This window comes from Diceros bicornis, chromosome 29 (assembly GCF_020826845.1).
Source record: "Diceros bicornis minor isolate mBicDic1 chromosome 29, mDicBic1.mat.cur, whole genome shotgun sequence".
In the NCBI taxonomy this organism is placed as follows: domain Eukaryota; kingdom Metazoa; phylum Chordata; class Mammalia; order Perissodactyla; family Rhinocerotidae; genus Diceros; species Diceros bicornis.
In genome coordinates this window covers 1,507,320-1,531,828 of record NC_080768.1, presented here as the reverse complement: position 1 = coordinate 1,531,828, position 24,509 = coordinate 1,507,320, and the positions used below count along the sequence as shown (strand labels likewise).

The following is a 24,509-nucleotide window of genomic DNA, read 5'->3' as shown; positions in this document are numbered from 1 at the left end:
GCTCTGCGCCTCTCCGAGTCTGCCCATGCTTTAGGGAGCAATGTGCGTGGTCTCCCCATGAAGGTGGTCCTCCTCTGGGGCTTCCAGCATGCTGCCAGCTCTTCATCAGGGCACACATTTTATCAGAATTCAATACCCATCTCCTTCGTCAAGTTAACCCCTTGGGGATACTGACATCTTTTTTCTGTCTTATTTTGAGATGGTGAAGACTTCATCAGAACTAAAATTTTTTAAAAAGGTCTAGTTAGTTTTAACTCCAATTACATACAGTCTTCCTAGGCCTTTCCTTGAGGAAACACATGATTTTAAAGTCCTTTCCAAATACAGTTATTAGCAAATGCTACACTCCACCCAGCACTGGATTCGCATATTAGAATGCACATAGAAACAACAAAGAAACGTGTTCTTAAAAGAAGCAAGTCGGAGTCACAATGCCCATGCTGGAAAAGTAAACTCTCCACTACCCTCCACATAACTAGATATTCTGTAATAAATCCGTGCATGGACACGTTCTCAAACATCGAATCATCCTCGGCTGTACCCTGCTGCCAACATGGAACATGCCAAGACACCATCTGTCTTTTTGACATACAAATAGCACAGGCTACTACCCCCTTAGTGAGATTTTTCAGAAAACCTGAAAATTCTGGAATTATCTCAAATCCTCCCACACCACCAAAAGAGTTCCTAAGATCCCTGCTTAGAACATAACCTTCTTAGTTTAGGACTTCAGTCCTTGCGGGATAGTAAACAGACCTACGAGAGCTAATGCACTGTAAACACGTCATCCACATCGTTCATTGTTGTTTTATTATGAACAAACTCGCTGAGAATCCAGAGTGATGGAGGTCCCTGGATTCCCGAGGGGATGTCAGGAAGGAGAAGGGAGAAAGAAGTCCCCCTCAAGGCAGGGGGCACCTGCTGGAGGAGACAATGACAAGAGAAGGGAAGTCCACCACCTACGAGAATGCAAGTCATCTTCTGCTGCTTGTTGTGTGTGCCCCTTGACAAAGTCTGCCACCCAGTCCACAGCTCATGTGCCCTCAGCCTAAGACAGCCAACCCTCCCGTGGATGGAGAAACCGGGCCAGCAGGCAAACCCCAGCGACGGACCAATGACGCTCCGGAGGGTGAGCAGGAACTGCTCCGGCTGCACCAGAACACGCTCTGTGACAGGGGCACCCACAAAGCTGGGTCATCCGCCTGCCACCCGGGGCCACCGACCTTGAGAAATGAAAGACTTGGTCCTGATGAAGGAGCGGCCTCTCTTCACGGCGGCTCTGGTCTTCTCGAGCCCATCTTTGGTGCCCTCCCTTGCAGCCTTCATGAGCTTTTGCATCTGGGAAAGAAGGGAGGACGTGTGAGAGGCGGGACAGGGGAGTGAGAATCTACTTGCTGCTTTTGATTTATTTTAAAAGAATACTGTCAAGTAGTTTGGTCTTGAAACTTCATCTGAAATTGGCTTCTTGATATGGGAGAGCTCTCATGGTTGCTGTGAGCGTGTCTCTGCTTTGGGGCTGTTTGGTTTTCGTTTTCGTTTTTAAAACAAAAAGGAAAAGCAAACTTTAAAGACAGAGCCCTTCCCTGACTCAGTTAAAAAGTTTCCTGCTATGTTCAAGAGTCCATCCTTATTTTTATTACAGCCACTTACAAACACAAAGAGCTTTGTGGAAGTCGTAGGTGGAGAAGCGAGGCCCACAGGCATTAAACAGCTGGCCCAGGTGACCATGCACATCACAGGAAACAGCAGGACAACCACCCGGAGACATTGGGGACTCCCCACCGGCCTTCCTCAGCTCCGGGGGCAGTCCAGTGTCACACAGGCCCCACCCACAACATGGAGAGCCACGTGCGCCCACTCGAATGGCAAGATGGAGTGAAGTGAGTGGGTAGACGGAGCCCACGTGAGGACTGAGTGGGCCTCCACTCCTCTGTGGAGATTTAAGTCACAACCACCACTTCCCGTCGGAGAGGAGTTCAGTGACTCCCTCACGCCTGAGTCCTGACGTAATACTCACATCGGCCATGAGCGCTCACAAGCGTCCAGCGACACGCTTTGGTATTTCATTTACATTTATTATTCTTTAAAAATCTAACATCTGATGTATTGGCCGTTGGACACGAAGGGATTCTTCTTTTAGAGAAAACCCAGATGGTCTCTTACAGACAAACCAACATCCTTTCAAAGTGACCTGTCTACACTGCTTGCCATCCTCATCCTCCTGAAAATTCTGACAGAGCAAAGATTTCAACACCACTGTGTGCTCACCTTCGTCTTCACCTCCCTCCTTGGGCCTGCTTTCTCCTGCAGTGCACCTCAGGACCAGCCCTTGAGGGATGCAGTCCGACTGCGCATTTGGACAAAGCGTCGCCCGGCTGAGGGGCAGCAGGTGCTGAAGCTCGGCCGCGCTCTGCCGGCCAAGTAGTCCAGCCTGACGTGCAGTCGGCTGGAAACTCGGCTCGAAATTCACACTCAGCCCCCAATGCTGGCGCTGTGCCCCGTGGGCTCGGGTTGTCCACTACTTCCTCTCCATCACTCCCTTCGGGAGCATCCAGACTAGAGCAGCTTCCAGCCTGACATCTGACACTTGTAACTCCAGCCCAACCACCTCTGCGAGTCCTTTGTTTCCACAGCCTTAGGGCACATCACTGAAAGCACACCACGTGCTTGCTCCCTAGCCAGGCCCCCAACTCTGGTTCCCGTCAGCCGCACCACCAGTCTATTCTACCACGCCAAACGCGCCAAAGCCACTCTTGGCTCCTCCGGCTCCCATCCCCCTCAACCGAAGCCAACCTCACCCTGTGGACACTCCTTCTCAACACCCGCCATCTCCCCTCCCCTCCCACGGCTGGCCTGCACTCTGCCCCGCAGGCCCTGTGCCTGTTGGGCTACAAGGCACCTCTGGCTCGTTTCCCTCCTGACACAGTCCTTCCAGATACCACTTCCTCATCCCGGAGCTGGACTGCTCAGCCGCGGTCTTCAGCCTGACCCCGTTCACGTTCCCTCCAATGAGAATCAGAGAATTGCGAACAGACGGATGGAAGAGAGCCTGCACGGTCACAAAACCCCGTCTCCATGTGAAGCCATGAAGACACTGGGTTCCAGGAAGGTGGAGCGACTGCCCAAGATCATACCACTGGGCAGGTGACAGAAGCCAGGTCTCCTGACTCTTCCCACAGTTCTGTTTCTTACGAGATGAAGGGAGCCTGCTGGGGCCAGTCCTGAATTATTTTCCCATCATATTTCTCAGTGCTTCCAACACGTGCCTCTCCCTGTCGCTCCCTACATCTGCGCATGTTTCCAAACTCCCCCAGCTAAGCTGGCCGCCTCCACACATCTCCCCTGGATGACTGAGCTCTGGGTCCCCTGGAGAATCCCAGGAGACCCTAGATCACACATGTGACTGACCCACTGCCTGCACGGGAACCCGCCAGACCCTGAACTGGACAAACGACAGGATTCCTAGGGCCTTGCTCCTAATTGAAAAGCCTGCAGCACAAAAATGCTCTGAGATAGAGCAGTTGACTCATAGAAAAGACATTTCTAAGTGAGTATCTATTTTCAGTTAAGTGCATTCAACACACATGAACAAATCACAAAAAATCACAAATACACAAAAAATTGAAGTACAATTACTTGACAGTGCCCTTTTAAAACTCATCTCAAAGAACTGACCATCACTGTATTCAAACCCAGCAGTTCTCAAACTTGTTGGTCTCAGGAGCCCTTCACACGTGTAAAAATTATCAAGAACCCCAATGAACTTTGGTTATCTGGGTTTTATTTACCTGTATTTACTGGATGAGGAGTTAAACCTGAGAAAAATTTTAACCGTATTTTACTAATATTCATTTAAAAATGATAAACTCATTACATGTTATCTTAGATAATGGGTTTATAAAATGACTAATTTTCCAAAACAAAAAAATTGGTGGCACTGTTTTTCATTTTGGCAATCTCTCTAGCGTCTGGCTTGGAGACAGACGGATGCTGCCTTCAGTCAGACGTGACACCACGCATGTGGCGGGGCCTCTGGACAATTCCTCCATGTACATGGGAAAGGAGAGGCAAGAGGTAAATAACGTCTCAGAACTAACACGAACCTGCTAAGAGTGCCCTGCTGACGCCTGGAACCCCCAGACCACACTTTGAGAACCACTGTTTCAACAAAAATGTCCGACTTAGTTGCCGTCATGTTTCTTTGGCAAGTATGGTCTGTTTTTGAATAAGCGCGTTCGGCGTAGCTGGTGGAGAAGTGAACCACACTACCTTCAGTTCATGTTTTTGCTTTAGCTGCTGGATCTCTACGGCTCCCACCGTGTTTGCCATCAAATCTCTCATCTTTTTTTCATAGTGCTCCTTTAAACGGCCTAGGTCATGGGAAAGCTACAGCATAAAGAGATACAATCTTTCACAAAAACGCTCTTTTTGGTACTTTGAGACAATCTTACATTGAAAAGACTTCGGCAGCATCTGGTGATCGGGGCTCACGTGCCGAGCTCCTCCTGTGAGGGGCTCCCGGGAACCACACACCCCGGGGCACCCTAGCCCTAGCCCACCAACTCTTGAGAAATAAATACGTAAGTAAAACAAATCATCAAAGAGACGTGATTTCAGATGAGCCAGACTGGAGACTTTTCTATGCCAAGCAAGAGCAAATAAATGCACCAAAAAAATATGCATAAGATCATTCATTTAACATTTTGATGAAATTAAAATGATAAAATATGTATATAATTCTTCTTTTCTGTCACCAAAGCAAAAGATACTTGAGTTCAAGGTTGTCTTGAAGGGTGGCATAATTTAGGGACGCCCAGCATAGATTTTTAACAGTCTCCAAACTGACGTAACTTCTCTCCAACTGGTAGAGATGGGGTGAATCTTGTAAATCATTCTTCACATGATCACAAACATCTCAGATATGCAGACCGAGGCCCCACTGCTCCTCTAGTGAATGACTGCCATGCCCACTGAGACAAGGACACTTGAAGCAATTTTTGATAAAAATCTGAGAACGTTTTTGAGACGACTCTTCATCAACTTAGTATTATTTTGGCAGTTTTTAAAATACGACTCCTTAAACTAGAAAACTTTGTACTTCTTGAGACTTCCATCTTTACCACCTGGTATTCCCATCCCTGACCCAGGGTGTTGCCTTGGCAACATGCAAGTTAGTAATCATTCTGCACTCACGAGCCAGCGCGTGCTGGCCTTCCATTCGCTCCTTCTCCTGGCAGTGAGAGGCTGCTGAACCACCCGACTTTCTCACTTGGCATTTCAGAGGGTTTGTCTGGGAACTCAGGTCCATTCGGACGGCAAGGAGGCAGAGTCTTTGTTCAATAATTAGGCTAACGGCTCATAGGGGGTCCAACCCTGACCTAGCCCAGTTTATACTATAACCAACCAGACTGACTGAAATGAAATTGAAGGGTGTTTTAACCACTCTTCCAAGGCACCCACTGGACACTCCATCCTGCTGAAACTGGACTCCAACACATTCCTTTTAAATCTCAATTTAAACCCAGAGCATCTAGAATTCTAGAGACTCAATTCTAGAATTCACGCTTTCAACCTCTGACATTTCTCCTTGGCTGTATCAGGTCAAGTACAACTGAAGCTTCATTCATTGGCTAAGTCTCAGTTGTAACAATTCTGATGAATATTCCAGAAATTCTGGAAAAAGCGTGTAATAATATTGAGTAATTGAGCTGACCACCACAAACTGGCAGATTCTTCTTGAATTTCATGAACTAAGTGTACAGAATATGAGAAATGTAAACAACCCGTAATAACCTCTAAGCCATATGTACATGGGGGCTACATCCAAGAGCGTATTGGTCTGGTTATCGGGTGTGGGCAGAGTAGAGCTGTTTATTTACCAATTCTGTCGTGATGGTGAGGCATCAGGTCACAGTCTACATTGATAGCAAAGTCAGACCAGCAGCCTCCATCTGCATGTGGCATCTCAACCTCACACAGAAAGTACCCAAGTACACTGACATGGCGTAGACATGACTGCAAATCAACCTTTTACAATCAGTCAAAAGCCAACAATAAAAAGAGCACGTGGCACAGCCAGGCACCACCGAGAACCAGAAACCTCATCTGGCTGATTCGCCTCAACAAACGGCTCCCAGGCCCTCATCTTGCAACCACTAAATTCTAGAATTCACGCTTTCCATCTCTGACATTTCTCCTCACACCCTCATCTGCGTGTTTCACACACACACACACACACACACACACACAAATTCCCTTTAACGAAGGATCATCGTGGGGCAGCTTTGGATCTTTTGTTCTTTAACATCATTTTCTAACATATTCTGTTTTATATCTTCCTGTTCGTGTTGAAAGCGGTGAAGTTCAAAACACCCCTTAAGGGAAAGCAGGGTTGTACCGTGTCTTAGGTAGACCCAATTCAATCAAGTCAGTGTCCAGAGCAAGCAGTAACTGTTGTGCACAAACAGTATTATGTGCACACAACACAAATAATTCTAAGAATATTTACTTTTTTAAAATATTCAAGATAGCAAGCTTGCTTAGGACCTTTGGAGTGATTTCATCTATAAAAATTTAATTTCCCATACTTCCGTGATTTTACTATCTGAAATATGGGATGCTTTTTCTTTTGCCAGTATCTTATGCTTTCCTCAAACTAGGTATTAACATCTTAAAAAATAATTATGTGAACACTATGTGAATGAAAATTCTATTTTACAGTCCCGTTCACATGTTAACGTAAGAACATTCTGTCTCTTGAACAAACAGACTGGATACATACTTGCTTTTTGTGGTTGCTGCGCAAGAAGGACCTGGGAACCCCATTCTTGCACTCCGAGTCACTCTGCTCTTCGTAACTCTCAAATTCACTTGAACTCCATCCGTATTCCAAAGAGCTGTTTCCACCTTCATCTCCATTCTCAACATCATCATAAATCAATTCATCTGAATGCATAAATACCAAAATGAAATTAAAAACAGAGAATTCACCAGCTACTGTTTTAGGCTTGTTGGTCATTTCACCATATTGTCAACAGCTGGGTGGTGACAGCACAGTGCAGCCTCCGGCGTGCCCTCTGGAAAGGCGTTAGGTAGAACCTCCAGGATGCTGGCAGTGAGGTGCAGGGTCTGACAAAGCTCTAATAAATCCTCAGCCCATCTGTATCCTGAGGACCACTGGGCTATAAGGATCTATCACAATTATTCCAAATAACTTTTTGGCCATTGAGAACTTTCCATGAAGGAAAATTTTTCTTGAGATAAATGTATGGAATATAAACAGATTAGATGGAAAGACAGACAGATGATAGACAGATAGATAGATAGACAGAGAGGAGATATAGATATATAGAGAGAGATGATAGAGAGAAATGATAGAGAGATGATAGAGATATTCAAATATGAACACAAGTGAAGCTCACCATAAACTATAAATTTTGCTTTTGCACTAAAAATGGCCTAAAAAAACTTATGAACTATCTATTACTGTATTTAAATGGCTTCACACACACGAAGAACACATCATGTTTATGCCACCAAATACAATGACAAAGGTGGGGTCCTTACAGAACTGCTGTCCCTGTTGCCAGGTGGACTACTGGTAGACCTTCCACTGGTGTTTGGTTTCTGAGGCCCCAGATCATCCCTTGTGTGTTGGGAAAGGCCTACCTGGTAGGATAAATTACCCGAACATGAATTTCAACCTTGTTTTTATGGAAACTAGCCTTAGTCCTCAGTTCATTTGCGACATATATTTAAATAACTACCTAGGAGCATATTATTCATAAGCACCTGGGAGCTTTATTTATAAAGAGGCCCAAATGTAAGTGTTTGCTCCTCCAGTGCAGGAATGCTGAGAGCAGGATGACCCCGTCAGCTGAGCCCAGTGCTCAGGACATCACCGCATCCAAAAGTGTTTGTGGAATGAATTAATTAATACACGCTTTTAACTCTTCACCATTTAGTAAGTTTACTGTGGATTTGAAGAACAAGCCCTTCATTAGGCTGAGAAAGTTTTCTTCTACTATGAGTTTTTAACACTGAGTGGCCACTGAATTTCCACAAGTGCGTTTTAAGCAAATATGGAGATAAGCACATGGTTTACGTCCCTCAGTCTGTTTCTGTGGAAACCACACTAAAAGAACCTACTCATGTTGAAGGATCCATGAACTCCTGAGATGAATCTAAGGGTTAAGACGAGCTTTTGCTTGTTCATCGGGATGTTGCTGGATTTGGTTTCCTAACATTTTATTTGGGATCTTGAGCATCACACCTTTCAAGCGAAGGAGGTTATAAGTTTATACTGACATCCTAAAGTGGGCTGCAGAGCACCTCTCTTCAACTGTGTCTTCCCAGGCAGTTTAGTGTCTCTGATATGATGACACTGGTCCTAGCGGGCTGCTGGGAAGATCAGTTAAGCAACTAATTCAATACCTTGAATCATTATAGATTTGTTAACGTTTTTTTTCTATCTCAGAAACAGTAGACTTGTAAAGGAAATTTTAAATTTTGTCTAAGTTTTATTGATATAAAGCTGTTCACAGAACCTTCTTAAGGCAGTTACATCCTCCTGATCAATCTTCCCTGTCTCTAACAGTATTCTTTCTTCCTCATAGTACCAGAGGAAATTTTTGTATTCTTTTTTCTATTGCTGTATTCTTTTCAGAGAACTGTTCTTTGGTTTTGCTGATTCCTTCTATTGTTTATTTTCTGTTTTGCCATGTTTGCTCTTATCATTTACTTCCCCTGCCTTCTCTGCATTTACTCTGCTCGTCTTTTATAAAACTGAGTTGGACGCTGAGTTCATTATTTTTCAATCTTTTTTTTTTAACAGATGTTATGTCTGTAAATCTTTATTATTTTAAATCTACCCCATAAGTTTTTATGTAATGTTTTATTATTCAAATCAGAATGTTTTCTAATTTCCATTTTGTTTTTATCCTTGGCCATGAGTTAGGTAGCAGTTTTTTTTTTTTTTTGGTGAGGAAGATCAGCCCTGAGTTAACATCCATGCTAATCCTCCTCTTTTTGCTGAGGAAGACTGGCTCTGAGCTAACATCTATTGCCAATCCTCCTCCTTTTTTTTTCCCCAAAGCCCCAGTAGATAGTTGTATGTCATAGTTGCACATCCTTCTCGTTGCTGTAAGTGGGACACGGCCTCAGTATGGCCGGAGAAGTGGTGTGTGGGTGCGCGCCTGGGATCCGAACCCGGGCCGCCAGTAGTGGAGTGCGCGCACTTAACCGCTAAGCCACGGGGCCGGCCCAGCAGTATTATTTTTAATTTTAAAATGTTTGTATTAATATTTTTATTGATTTTATTTTTTTTAATCAAGAAATGAGGCCTAAATACTGATTCTTTGGCATTTGTTAATATTTGTTTTGGGGAATACTATATAATTTTTAGAAATATTCCATGTGTTTGAAAAAAATGTGCATTCTGAAACTCTTAGCTTCAGGGTTCTATGTCCTTTAGGTTCACCATATAATTAGTGGACTAATTTTGTACCCAGGATCCATAATAGTGGGGAGAGCTTTCTTAAAATCTCCCACTCCAATGACGTATTTAACTACTTCTGATTATATCTTGGCTATAATTTGCTTTATATGTTTTGAGGCTATGTTGTTAGGTCCATGCAAGTTTAGAACTATTATATATCTCTTTTATGAAGGACTCTACACCCGACAAAATTTTATGGCCTAACATTTAACATATTATTATACTTAGGCTGGCTATATTTTGGTTGGAATCGGCCTTGTATATCTTTTTCCATCCACTTATTTACAAGTGTTCTGTATCCTTCTTCATCTCTCATTAGAATACAGGGATAGCTTTGCTATTTTATCCAACCTGAGAATTTCTTTTAGTGGCAACTGGATCCAATTTATACCTACTGTAAGTACCAATACATTTGAACTAATTTTGCCATCTTTTTCACACACTTTGCCATGCTTTTTTATTTTACATTTTCTTGCTTTCTACCAGATTACATTTTGCTCTACTGGTTTGGAAGTTAAATAGTCTATTTCTTTTCTCTTACTGGTTTCCCATAAAATGCAGACCTGACCTACCATAGCAAGAAAAAAAATTACTATCTATACCCTCCTCCTGAAAAATGCACAGACTTCAGAATGCTCAGGGTCAGCCACCCCCGCCCCAAATTGTAAATTCGCAGTCACCATTGCCTCGTGCTTCAGCTACTCCTGTAGGTATGCTCTCAGCACAAAACAACACTTCCAGAGCTGTCCTAATTGACGCTTTTTAGATTCACTCACACATTCATCATTTGTGTGCTCACTATTCCTTCTTGCTTCCCAGTAGGTTCAGTATCCTTCTCCCTGGTACACATGAAATATTTCTTTAGAGTCTATGAGTGGTAAATCCCCAATCTTTGTCTCATATTGCCTTTGTGTCTCTCTTTTTAAAGGATTATGCTTTGGCTGGATATGGAAATCTAGATCAAAATAGCCGGTCAGCACTTTAGGAATATTTCCTGCTGTCTCCCAGCCCACTGAGAAGTCTGCTGTTCTTTCCAAATTACGGTGTCTTAGTGGATAGTCGTGCTTTCTCTCCTGTTGCTTTTAAGACATTCACTGTGGATCTGGTGCTCAGCAGTTTCCACTGTACACGCCTGGGTGTGGACCCAGGGTCGACCCTGCTCTGAATTTGTGGTTCTACAACCCCAGAACTGAAGTTTTTCTTTAACTCTAGAAAATTCTTAGTAATTCCTTCTTCTGAGTTCTCATTTATATCATTTATTAGATATACACTGGCACTCCTAGCCTCCATGCTTCTTATCTTTTCCTATCTCTAAGTCTTTCTGCTTCTTTAAATTACCCTATTTCAAGTGTTGTCACATAAGCGCACACACGTATGTGCACGCACCAGTGTTTTACCACATACTATCAGTGAGACACCATAAAACATACAAAAACATATGGGCTTAATCATAAAACAGGTAAATAAAACAATCTCATGATTCCATTTCTCAAATGTATCATGGTGATCTCTACACATCAAGCTGTTCTGAATTTTAAAACATAACTGGGTGAGGCTTGGGGATATGTAAGACCCCAAAATGTGTTTTTGTTCATTTTTATTTTTCCTTTGTTCTTTTGTACCTTTTTCTTATTATAATAACAATTCCTGTTCATGGTAGAAACCCTAGAAAATAGATAAAGGAATAAAATAAAAATTACCCATTTAAAAAAAAAACAACACATGTGCTGTGTATCTAGGGATTATGTCTTCAGAAACTAGTCATTTTTACATCCAGAAGGAAGAACACTAAACAGAAATCTCCCAAACCTCAATTCCAGACAAAATCAAACCTGGTTCAGAGTCTGAATTCTCTCTTGGCACATCGTCATAAATAGCTTCTTCCGGATCTGGAATAAAAGGAGGAGAAACTTTAAAAACTGACCAAGACCAACAGAGTGCAATTTCCATCTTATAGGGCCACAGTCTCCTATGATGTTACAATTATTCAAAAAGTTAGTTATAAGGGGGATTAATGGCACCTTACCAAAGCACAAGCGTTATTTTTAGGCCAGTCATTTTCCTGGGATTGGAGGCTGTCACCCTAAATGGACCAGCTGTGAATTATCTCCAACGGGACGCCTGATGGTTTCCAGGCCAATTTATTCCATTATTTTGTGCTCACTTATACATCTCTATACGGCTCGTTTACAAACATTTTTAAGTGGATAAAGTTAATGTATTCCAATATACAAGAAATACAAAGGTGGTGCACAACATTTCAGAAAGAAAGGGATGGCTCAGCTGGTGCTACAGAAGTGGGAAACCGTTGAACTGATGACTCTGGAATGTTCTCACCACTGGGTATGGAAAGGAGGCACATGCAAGCATAAAGACCTTGAACTTCTAGGACAACTCTCTGTATTTCTAGGACAACTCTCTGTATTATGTGGAACACGAGTGTCCTATGAAATTGTAACAAGTTTTACTAAAAAAAAGTGGGGAGTCCTCCACAGGCAAAACCCTTGAGCACACTGTGTTAGGAGACGGTGTGGGAGGGTAGCAACCAAAATGAAATTCACTTAAACGTGTGAGAGCCCCCGCTTTACTTGTAGTCAACCGAACTACAAGTCCTACCACGAAAACCACAAAGGAGGCCGGTCACCAGGCAACGCGACAGAGAAAGAGAGACAAACACAGCTCACTCCTCCTCTGACATGAGCCATGGTCACCACCACCCTCCCCCAGGGGAAATGCACATTCAGGGAGAGTCTTCTACTCTTGCTGCTGTCAAGCTCTCACATGACACATGCTTGCTTCTTTGTAATAATATGTATTAACTGCAACCACAGTATTCCTACCCCTGTAGATAACGTTGAAGGGCTGCTAGTTTACAGAGCTTGCTTTCAAATACAGTTATTCTAATTAACTGTCACCTGGGTAATAAAGATGAGTAACGGGAGAAATTCAGACAGATTCTACCTTGGAAATAAAATTGCTAGAGAACAGCAAGACAATAATTTAATCCTGTAATGATCCTGATTTAATGCCCCCTAGCAGAATCACCTAATTACGCTAAGTTCTTTTTTTGACAGTGTCATAATTACAACCAGAATGAAACATTCCAGGAGATAATTTAATAATCAGGAGGTAGCTAAGGCGGTTCTACCTTGTAAGTCAATCATATAGAACAATTACACGGAAATTAGTGAGCCAGTGGATAATAAAACGATAATTAGAGACGCAATCTTTCCTTTCCCTTTAAAAATTAAAAAAAAAAACAAGTCTAGGTAGAACTAGTCCAGCTTTCTAAACCACACGTGGAATAGAAGGTCTGGCACGCCACCTGATCAGTGGGTCGGCTTAACCACTCACTCACTCCCTCTTCAACAATGGCGCCAGGAAGAGGCGTCTCCCTGGGGAACCACAAGGAAGAACACTCTGTCATCACCTCAGCGGCGACCTGCTAATGGTGGGCTGGGGTCAAAGTATCAGTTCCCCAAATCTACAACTGATCTGACAACACCCAGAATCTGTACTAGAAAGAACCCGTCAGGAAGAGGTATGTCCTGGGATACAGGGAGCTGAAATAACCCGAGAGATGGGGAGGGAGCCTCGGGGCAGTACCTCCACGGTCAGCTCTGGTTAATCCTCCAGGTAAATGAACATATTGTAAAAGTTATAGATCTGATACAGGACATAGGAATAATTAGCAGAGCCTGACAAAAACACGCTGTCCCTCTGGGGACGATGCCTGCACTGAGCTCGGCGAGGACCCGGGGGCAGCTCGCCAGGTCCTGGCGGTCCATGGTACGTACTCTCCATCCACGCTGTATTGGCTGGATCTGCAACCCACCGGGCGAGGGCACTGTCTTCTTTGTGGACTCGATCTTCACTTTAAGAAAACAAACCATAACATCAGAATATGGAGAATCCTTCCAGTCACTAGGTTGCTGAATGCCCCCAAAGTGTATATATGCTGCTACGCGTTCAAATACTGCATTTTTCCAGATATTGCGATGAGAAAAACAACTTTCGTTTTCTGAGTTGCTGCCTCAGCATCTCACAGCGTGACAACCCTGCTCACACCTAGAGTCTGGACACGGAGATAAGGACCTGAGCTGAGGATGCCTGCCCCACGTTCCCGCCACACCTTGTAAAAATCACCTGTGAGAGCCAAGCCTCTGACAAGTGAGTGACCTCAGCCCCAACCACCTTATAAGTAACAGGTGCGGGCTCCCCTGCTCTCTCTCCTGCTTGCTGGTGACCTGGGATGGAGGACTGCCCTTCCCCCGGCTCACTGTCACCACCCCTCCTTCTGGGATCTGTAAGTAATGAATCTGGTGGCTCCACTTCCTTTCTGTGACTGTATTCAAACTGCACCTTCAATCAAACAACCCTGTGGGCTTCACTTCCCCAAAGTGGGCGCTCAGATGCTGAGGGACTACCTGCAGACCCCATGTGGGTGGGGTGTGTCCCCTCATTCAGGTCATGATCTGTATATTGTTACTTCAATACACCAGCTCCAGCTTCTCAACACATATCAAGTCCAAATTTTCATTCATAACTAATCATAAAGAAGTGCTTTTGAACGCCCACCATATGCACAGCACTGTATCTGTCACAAGAGGAAAGTAGAGACACCCAGTCCCTGCTCCAAAGGCCTGAACGGTCTTCCCATTTTTCACCAGACCTTGTTCAGGGCCTATTATGTGCCACACGATGCCGCGCTGCAGAGACACACCCGAGTGAGAGACGGGCCTTCTCGGCCTCCAGTGACAGGTAGTGGGAGAAAGAGACATAAGACCACCTGAAATAAAAGTGCTCATGACTCAACCGGCTAACTGTGAGTATGCTCACAGTGCGACCACCAGGGGGCCAAGTCACAGAATCGCCCCAAACGGGGATCTGGATGTTCCCTGCAGGCAAGGGGCAGCCACCAGAATGCTTACTGGGAAGAATGACGAAATCAGATTCATTCAACAAATGGAGCGTTGCCTCTGTGAGAGGCACAGCTGCTGACAACATGAACAGAGGTGAGTAAGACCTCAGGAGGTGGGCCATCTAAGGGAGCACTTTATAAGGAAAAACTGAGCAGCAGTGTAAAAAACTTAATTGGAAGGAAGAGACAGGAATTGGGTAAGCATCTAGAGATACACACGGGAAGATGCACATATTAAAAAAAAGAATCATTAATATCAAGTTATGTGGCAGCACAAGGCAACATTTCAGAGTTAAGTGATACAGATAGAGGGTGTCATGGCAGTGGACAGTCTCTCTCTTTTATTATTATTATTTTTTTTGCTAAAAGTTCTCATGAGCAGTGAAATATCTGCAAGATTTCAGGGAGAGCAAAGGTCTTGAAACCGTCCAGATTTCAGACACTTCTGCTATTCAAGGATGTGCTACAGGACATGCTATGTTTCCCATGTGCATAACAAAACAAGCTAGCTAGTCTCTTCACTTAGTCAAGGAATTTATCATGTTAAAGAAAAGTATATTGTTGCACTTTTTAAGTCCGAAATTATATCAAAATTAAAAGTTACCCAAAAAAGGAAGAGAAAATCTGAAGCAAATAGGAATAGTATTCTAAATTATTCCTGAATGTTTCCAAATGTTTAAAAAAATGTCATATTTTTGCAAATCATTTGAGGTTACCATCAAATCATTTGAGGTTACCATCTGGGTCCTCACTTCATTCCGTATTGTTTTTCTTCTAAAAAAAATCATCCTTTTAAAGGACATATTTTTCACAATAAGTTTGAATTACCAATGATATAACATGCCGCCCACTCATGTTTAATTACAGACAGACTTTTGATTTCTAATAAGGGGTCTCGGGTACATCTACTTTGTGACCTCATTCTGTAGGTAAACAGGTAGAAAAGGCCTGTTGAGTGCCTTTCCCCAGAGAGCCTGCACGTTTCTTAGAGGAGTGCACATAAGGGGATGATAACACTGTCACAGGCCGGCCTTAACGATGAAGGGGAAAGTTGAGCGAGCGTGGAAGCAACAGCCGGGCAAGGACTCGTGGCCAGCAATCCCAGTGCCTGATTGAGGACTTGGTCCTCATCCTCTGCTGCTCTGGCTGACGGCCGCGTATGAAGGGGAACACCGCTACCACCGCGCTGGGGAGGATGCAGGCTCTCTCGGATGTGCAGGAGCTGGCGTGAGCCCTCAGGCGACACGGCCCACACCACCCCGGCTGAGGTCTTCATTGAGGCTGCAGGAGCAATGCCATCAGTCCTGCAGCCACACTGCGCACAGGAAAGCTAGCACCTCCCTCCTGCAGACCGGCAGGGTCACCGCCTCTGTCTGTACTGCACAGACAGGATCCCACACCTGGGGGAGAATCTGGGTCCTGCTTTGAAATACCAACAGGTGACAGATTAGGGAGATGTCAATCTGGACAGATAGAAGAGCAGCGGCAAAGAGCGCTCAGGGCCAGGGGACCCATGTGAGGGAGGCACAGGAGGGGAGGCCAGACAGGAAGGTTTGCTCAGGGAGAGTGGTAAGAAAAAGGACGATAAATTAACGTTCTAGGTAAATCCATTCACTCATTCATTTATTCCTGAGAAACTGTGAGATAACCTGACCTCTCAGCCTAGGGCAGGTCTTTTCGTTACAGGCACTCATGGAACCACATTCCCTTCTTTCAGAATATTATTCTTTCAGAATAATAATCCCTGGAGGTGATCACCCATCTGATGAATCTCTCTCTGCCCCACTGATGCTGTCAGAAGAATATGGAACCAAGACTGGCTGACTCACTATCCTATTCCTCACGTCCAGCATGTGGTAGGCACTCAATAAATGTTAGGTAAATGAAAAAAAATAATAAACACACCCGCCATGCAGTAATGCACTGCCATGCTGGGTGGTAAATATTCTAAGACCTGGTAACACTCAGTCAGACAAAATAGACTTTAAATCAAAAAAGGTTACAAAACACAAAGAACAACATTATATATTGATAAAAGGTTCAACACAGCAGGAAGACATAACACTTATAAACATACATGCAACTAACAGAGGCCCTAAAACAGATAAAGCAAAAATGGACAGAATCGAAAAGAGAAATAGACAGCTTTCCACGAATAGTTGCAGACTTCAATATAGTACTTTCAACAATGGACAGAATAAGCAGGCAGAGATTAATGAGGAAGCCAAGGACCTGAACGCACTGTAGACCAACTAGACCTAAGAGACACACAGGACACGCCACCCAACCTAAGAGCTAAAACCATAAAACTCTTAGAAGAACACAGCAAAAAAGCTTCATGACACTGGATTTGTCAATGATTTATTGGATATGACACCAAAAGCAAAGGCAATGAAAGAAAAAAACAGATAAACTGGACTTCATCAAAATTAAAATCTTTTGTGCGTCAAAGGACACTATCAAGAGAGTAAAAAGACAACCCACAGAATGGAAGAAAATATTCACAACTCAGGTATCTGATAAGAAATTAATATTGAGACTATATAAAGAACGCCCACAACTCAACAACAACAACAAAAAAAACCCAATTGAAAAATGGGCAAAGGACTTGAGAAACATTTCTCCGAAGAAGATATACAAACCACCAACAAGCACAGGAAAGGTGCTCAACATCATTAGTCATCAAGGAAAAGCAAATCAAACCACCAGGAGATACCGTTCCACACTCACTAGGACGGCTACAGTGATTTTCAAAAACCAAAAATAAGTTTGGCGAGCTTGTGGAGAAACTGGAACCCATTTACATTCCCATTACTGGTGGGAATGTAAATGGCGCTGTCACTGTCGAAAAGTTTGTCTGTTCCTCAAAAAGTTAAACATAAACTATCATATGACCCAGCAATTCCACTCCTACGTATACAGCTAAAGGAACTGAGAGCAGGGACTTGAACAGATACTTGTACACCAATGTTCAAAGTAGCATTATTCATGACAGCCAAAAGGCAGAAACCATCCACGTGTACATAAACAGATGAATGGATAAATAATGTGGTATACACATACAATGGAATATTATTCAGCCTTAAAAAGGAAGGAAATTCTGACACATGCTATACAACATGGATGAACCCTGAGGACATTAGGCTAAGTTAATTAAACCAGTCACAAAAGGACAAATATTGTATGAGTTGCCTAGAAGAGGCAATCATAGAGACAGAATGCATAATAGAGATGACCAGGGCCTGGGGCGGGGGGCGGGAATGGTGGGTGACTATATAACGGGTAGAGTTTCTATTGGGAAGATGAAAAAGTTTCAAACACAGATAGTGGTGATGGTTGCACAACACTAAATGTATTTAACGCCACTGAATTTTACACTTAAAAATGGTTAAAATGGCAAATTTTACTTATACGTTTTTTACAATTTTAAAATGAATAATGCAATATACCAAAAACCATAAAACAGTACACTTTAAATACGTGAAATGTATGATATGTGAATTACATCTCAATAAGGCTGCTTACAAACAAAAAGAAACACACTCCCAGGCACCCAGCCCACTGCCATGGCAGGTGGCAGATGCTCTAAGACTTGGTAAAACCTGGTCTCTGTCTTTGAAGAATTCTTAGTCTAGTAGCAGAAAAGGGACACAGGAAAGCAGGGTGAGAGCACAAAGCAATCAGTTATAACACAGGCGTGCACACAGCTCCAGAAGCACGAATGAGCAGATTTTATGGAATGAGACATTTAAGCTGGATTTTGAAGGGTAAGTAGGAGCTTGCCTGGGGAATGGGATTTTCCTGGGCATGTCAGGCAGATGAAATAGCATTTGTGAAGGCAAGAAGCATGAAAGAAAGGCCGATGATCAAATTAGTTGGGGGATTCTGGATGAAAGCTGGGTTAGATGAAATTAAAAATCTTTTTTTTTAATCCAACTGAAGGATCCTGAGAATGTTTTCGATGCTAAGGCATAATGAGTGTCTCCAGGAGGGAGACGCATCTTCCATTTCTGTCTGATCGTGAACTCACAGCTTCTCTTTGCCCACACAGAACAATGTTAATGCCTTGCAGAGTCCTAGTGTTGGGGAGAACCCGATTTTCGGGGCCCTGGTTGAGAGGGCAGAGTGCACGGAACACAGAAAGGCCAAGGGGCTGGGAGGGGCGTGAGGCCAGGGACAGGCCTGGGCAGTAACAGCTCAGAGCAGTGAGGGAGGGCAGGAGAGCACCGAGGAATCACCACACTCGATACTTCAGGGAAAAGTCACGAGTTCAGAGTAGAATGTAAAATTAATAAAGATACCTGTTTGGAGGGTCCTCGGAACTTAAAGAATTAAACTGGCTGTCTTCTGCTGCTTCCTGTGTCTCTGCTGGGAAAGAGAAAAAATTCATACTGTTTGATGCCTGTTAAAGTGGTTAGGAACCTGATTTTTATCCTTAAAATGGTTTCACATTTTCCTTTCTTATCAACGACAGGCTTATCTTAGCATAAAGATGATTAACTGATAGATTTAAGGGATTTTAGCTTTTAGATAAAACATATTCAAAACAGGATCACAATAAGGAGTAAAATCCAAAGGTCTTAAGAAACAGCCAGAAATAAAACGGTCCCCAAACACATCAAGTTAGAGTTAAAAAGAAACATCACATTCTCGCCTGTTTCTTAAATTTTCATACAAATTTACAATTGTGATTTATTTGAAAGTGTGTCTATATGGCAATCTCAAAAGATTTTCAAGGGAGAAACAGTTAAGTTTGTGATATTTGACAACCAAACTTCTGCCCACTCACACGCACACACAAATGCACGCACACTTAGACACACACACATATACGTACACACACACAGAGTCCATCTCTCACGTCCAGTCTGGTTGCTGCTCTCCCACCTCTGGGTGTGCTTGACCAAGAGGAGTGATGAGCTCAGGACAAAAGTGCTCATCAATGACTGGCTGTGACTGCCACACTGGCAAAGCTGTCCGTAAGAAGCCTCTTAGAGAATTTATTTTATGGCAAGCAACCGTTCTTGACCACTTTCCAACTACTCAACGGTTAACTCAAGGTTGAGGAAAACTGGACTCAGTGTAATTAGCTTGGAGATTTCACCCACAGGAACGGTCTCCAGATCATAACAGACACAGGTGCTCAGAAGCCGGGATCGGCAGACAGCACACCAGGAACTGTACCCGCATTGACCTGTGTAGTTCTCAGGGGCCCTGTGAGTTAGGGATCTGCCCAAGGACCGAGTCAGGTCAGAGGCAGCACCGGGATCTGAACTCACACCTGCCCGCTCCACAGACTGCTGTTCCACCATACTACACTGCCCCACAGAAAACTCGCATGACCCCAAAAGACGAGAATATTGCACCAAGTCGATGAAGAAGGGACCTGCTGATTGGCAGCAAGCACACTTCACACAGTGAACTGTTCTCCCTGCACCCGTGTCAAGGGCCTCCCGTCCCCAAATGCACACCACACACGCCTTCTCACGCCGCCCGCCCACCTTGGGCCTGGATCTACTGTCTGCTAACACATGAGACCTTTGACAAGGAGAGGTCACAAGATGGGCATACTCACTAGGAAGTGCTCCCACCGGCCACATAAACTGCTCATCTCTCATTATTCTAGAAGGAACCGGAAGCTCCCCCAATTAAAAGCAGAGCACCCTGGGTTTCCGGCCATTGGACATTCCGTTATAGTGAAAAGAAGCAGGACCTCAGAAGCCATTTTTCAGAATTGGTTTTGGGCAGTGGGGAGAATAACAGGTTCCGACTGCTCCCATATGTCCAGGCTCGTGTTTGCGGGGGGCGCCCTCTGTGGGGGAGCCTGTGCTGGGATGTGCGCCCACCACGGCCCGCAGCCCTGTGTGCAGGCCACAGGGCAGGTCCAGGCTCTGCACCTGGCCTCCCGCCAAAACTCACGCTTTTCCCCACGGCCTCGGGAAAGAGTCGGTACCCTCGCCTCTCTTTAAAGGATCAAAGACAATCGTAGACACACTTGTTCCTGATCTGGGGACATACAATAGGGTTTAGTATGACAGAGTCTTATCTGGGTTGATGGCACAAAAACAAGCAAATGATTTTAAAATAATGCTAAATTATTCTTAAATAAATGACTCAAATAAAGTTCAATTATTTGGTTATTTTAAAATAACCAAATTATTTTAAAATCATTATATTTTCCTAAGCACACAATCTCCTTAATCCACACTTCCTTAGTTTTGATTGTCCTCACTCTTTACAGCTACAGAATAAGAACAGTATTGTTGATCACGGTAAATTCCCAGGATCACTGCCAATTACGACAGGAAAACATCTGCCCTAAAAACCTCTGTGGTTTCCAAAATATAAAACCAAGTTTTTCTTTAAAGAAGATTCTTTTTCTCAATTGTTATTAACTGGGAAGGAGAGACCCTTTTACTGAAATCTCATGCAAATATAAATTAGGATGCTGTATCTGAGAGCTGTGCCCTCAGGTGCGACTCTGGTCCATGAGAACATCTCGTACCGGGTGTCCTGGGACAGAGAAACAGATTTAGGGGAGAGCAGGACAAACTCAGCCAAGAGGCCTTCACTGGGCCCACTAGGAACAGGACCCACTATACTCTCCCAAGGGAGGGACTGGCTCATACTGTCCGTCCCCCTCTTGGCACTGGGACCTGCAGGGGGTGCTGGCAGGTGCCCACGGCCTGACCCTGGAGAACACTGGACTTGCACACTCTGTCTTCGTCCATGCCAGCTGCTCTAACAGGAAACCACAGACACGTATCGCTCAGAGTTCTGGAGGCTTGAGATCTGAGATCAAGGTGCCAGCGCGGTCACCTTCCATTGAGGCCCTATTCCTGGTTCATGGACAGCGTCTTCTCGCTGTGTCCTCACATGGGGGAACAGCGGCGAGTCTCCACTTATGGGGGCACTAATCCCATCGTGGGGGCTCCACCCTCATGACCTCATCTCCTCCCAAAGGGCCCCTCTCCTAGCATGTTGGGGGTTAGGTTTCAACATAGGAATTTGGGGGACACACACATTCAGACCACAGCACTCTCCTTTCAAACCTAAAAAAAATATAAGTTTTGCAAAAATAGCTGACACTGAAAATTCAGCCAAGTGTCATCCGTAAAGATGACAGAGAGCAGGCTTTCTAAACCATGTGGTTCTAAGCTGCACGTCGGCCCCTTTCTCACTAAGCAGAGGGAAGGCAGTGACTCGTTAGGGCCATAGCCCGTCACAAGGCCGCGGACGCAGCCAAGGGCACCAGGGTCCAGGCTCAGAGTGCCCTTGGTGCTCCCGGCTCCAGGACAGGAGCTCCTTCTGATGCCCTCGCAGGGGCAGGGCAGCAGTGGGGGGACATACTATCGTGTCGTGAGGCCAACAAAACTCCCTGCACCTCCCCCCACCACGTGCAGCTGGTTTCCCGAAAAATCTCCTGATTCTCGTGGACTTCTGCCTCCACGCACGGTTTCTCAGTGTCCTCAATACACATCTCCCAGGTCTCTGCTCTCAAGGAGGAAAAGCGTCACGGGAGAGAGGGAGAGCCTTCTGGTTGCCTCCCCTGTTCCCGTGAACGAAGACCCCAGATAGACAGGCCGACCTCAAAGAGCCTGCAGCTCGTGGACCAGTGAACAACGCAGGAGCAGATACACACATAACTATGATTTAGAACAAAGTGTGACAAATGCCCTCTCCCAAAACACACAAGGCTTGGGAACACTTGGGGGTCGGGAGGCTGGGATTTGGGGTGACATTCACACATATCTTCCCTGACAAGATGTGATAACACATTCCAGACCAGACATCACTGCAAACAACAAACTCTGATACTTTTCTTAGTTGAGCTCCTGTCACAGAAGAAAATGAATTTGGGGTTCATTTTCCAACTTTGAAAACAAACATCTAATGACCTGGGGAGGACAGGAGAAGAGAGGAGGCACAGTCTTGACGAGGCCAAGGGGGCACTCGCCATGGTGCGGAGAGACGAGGAGCACTACCTTCTTCATCCAGGGACGTGGCACGGATGATGACGGGGCTGGAGTAGGCCGGCAGGAGCAGGGGCAGGCTGCAGGGCACCGCATAGCCGCAGGGCACGGGCACCGAGTACCCGCTGGGCACGTGCAGGCTCACACCCTCCTCCTCGGCCTCCGGGTCTGGGGGCAGGGGCTGGTCTTCCTGGAAGGGCGTGATGTCGATGACAGAGTAGGGGTTGACTCTGGTTGGGGCCACAAGTTTAGTGGGTTCCGCCGGTGCAGCCGTGTCTGCTCCTGACCTGTTTTCACCTCCTGGAGGCAAACACACACTATCAAGGGGTGGCCCACGTGCTCTCCTGGGGCAGAGCCAACAAGAAAGTGGTGAGCCCCCCAGCCCCCGTGCAACACCAGGGCTTCCCAGACACGCCAGATCCCGTGGGCCCTGGAGGGGGCGTGCTGTGTTGGGAGCACCTTCCTTTGGGGGAGGGAGAAACTTAGGGGCACGGCTGCAGTCAGTGCGACCTCTAGGGGCACGTGGTGGACATGGATCGGCAGCTCCCAGGACAGCTTGGCCAATGAGACAAGTTGGGGTAGAAGCCACCGGAAGTAGAGGAATCATTATGTGGAAAGGCTTATGTTATAGACAAAGAAATGCAGGGTTGGTCCACACCAGCCCATCTGGTCAGTGAATGAAAGCAGCCAACTCCATCTCCAAACTCTAATTCACCTCAAATAGCATTATTTTAACCAGTATTTCATGTAATATAGTGATACACTGACGAGGCCATTTTTATTAGAAAATAGCAATACCTGTTCCCTCCAAAACATAAACAGAAAGGCAGGTCGACGAGACCGAAGATCATGGAAAATAGTACAAAGAAATTTGGTCCAATTCAAATAGGTCACTTCAGTTCACAAGGCATCACAGAAACATCACAGATCTCTCGCTCCTGGACACCCACTCTCCCCAGGATGGTCCAACCAGTGAGAGGCAGGAATTCAGGGAGCTGCCTGGGCCCCGGGTGGCGACCCGAGGACTCACCTGAGCCGGCGTCGGTGGTGGCACTGGCCTCAGCAGTGACACTGGGGTCGGCAGTGGCCTCGGCAGTGGCCTTGGGGTCAGCAGTGGCAGTGGCCTCGGCAGTGGCCTTGGGGTCAGCTGTGGCAGTGGCCTCGGCAGTGGCAGTGGGGGCGGCAGTGGCGTCGGGGGTGGCTCCTGCGTTACTCTCCATGGGAGCATCTGGGGCTCGTCTGTCTGCTTCTGGAATTTCATCTCCACTGTCAAAATCGAATTGTTCACCCTCCTCCTCTTCATTGTTGTTAGTGTCGTATTTTACTTCACTTTCTAGAAGTTAAGATAACACAAATTACAGTGTTAATGTTTACTACCAGCAAAACGATCTTCACGTCCCTGGACAGAAGCCGTGAAAGGCCAAGGCTGGGCAGCTGGACGCTGACCGAGTCGCCTCTACTGTGCGGCCAGTTGGCCTTTGTTCTGGGAAAAAATAATGCATGTCGTCAGGCTTTTGGGTCAGTGGCTTTGGTTTCCTTCTACAGGGCCTACAACTCAGTCTGGAAAGGGAAGGAAGGAAAAAGCAGCGCTGTCCACATCTTAAATACTTCCACCACGGACTCAGAAATCCACCAGGAAAAATCAACGTGTGGTGGTGAGTCTGACCCCTGGGAGAGGGGGGACACGTATACGGCTGTCCCTGTTCGTTCATATAATGGTTTCATCCACATTACTACCCACCTGGCAGGCCGCAGGCCGACCCTACGTACAATCTAGGCTGTGAGTTCCCCATGTCACCCAGCCATGAGAATTCCTTCTCAGGCTCTTCTCCGGGGAGGGAGGGAGGGGACACAAAGATTCGCTGACATGAGGGCTTTCACATCACAAACAATAAGATTTTTCATGCAGACTTCTAAAAGAAAAAAAAAAGTCAGCTGAATTCACTTTTTAAGGACCAGAATTCTGTATTTGCTGTAACCTCAAGTCAATAGACAGTGACTTTCTTTAAAAAATTTTTTCAGGGAAAAACAAAACTGAAATTAAAATGTTGTGAAATGGCATTAAAATCCTCTATGTCTACCTGTGTTTTGTGTATATTATATATAGAAACACTAAATA

At 45.2% G+C, this 24,509-nt stretch overlaps 1 protein-coding gene across 11 annotated transcripts in view; it reads right to left on the bottom strand.

Moving 5' to 3' along the window:
* ARHGEF10 (Rho guanine nucleotide exchange factor 10) overlaps positions 1-24,509 on the bottom strand; it is a 115,426-nt gene that overhangs the window by 76,319 nt on the left and 14,598 nt on the right. For 7 of the 11 annotated variants that reach the window (XM_058524885.1, XM_058524884.1, XM_058524892.1 and 4 more), the window contains exons 2-9: positions 23,421-23,723; positions 22,403-22,690; positions 18,719-18,785; positions 13,294-13,370; positions 11,329-11,385; positions 6,782-6,945; positions 4,270-4,386; positions 1,224-1,338 (exon numbers count right to left, since the gene is read on the bottom strand). In XM_058524885.1, coding sequence (XP_058380868.1) covers positions 1,224-1,338; positions 4,270-4,386; positions 6,782-6,945; positions 11,329-11,385; positions 13,294-13,370; positions 18,719-18,785; positions 22,403-22,690; positions 23,421-23,723 — 1,188 coding nt within the window. The remainder of the gene's footprint in view (positions 1-1,223; positions 1,339-4,269; positions 4,387-6,781; positions 6,946-11,328; positions 11,386-13,293; positions 13,371-18,718; positions 18,786-22,402; positions 22,691-23,420; positions 23,724-24,509) is intronic. The other 4 variants (XM_058524883.1, XM_058524888.1, XM_058524890.1 and 1 more) reach the window with 2 other exon arrangements.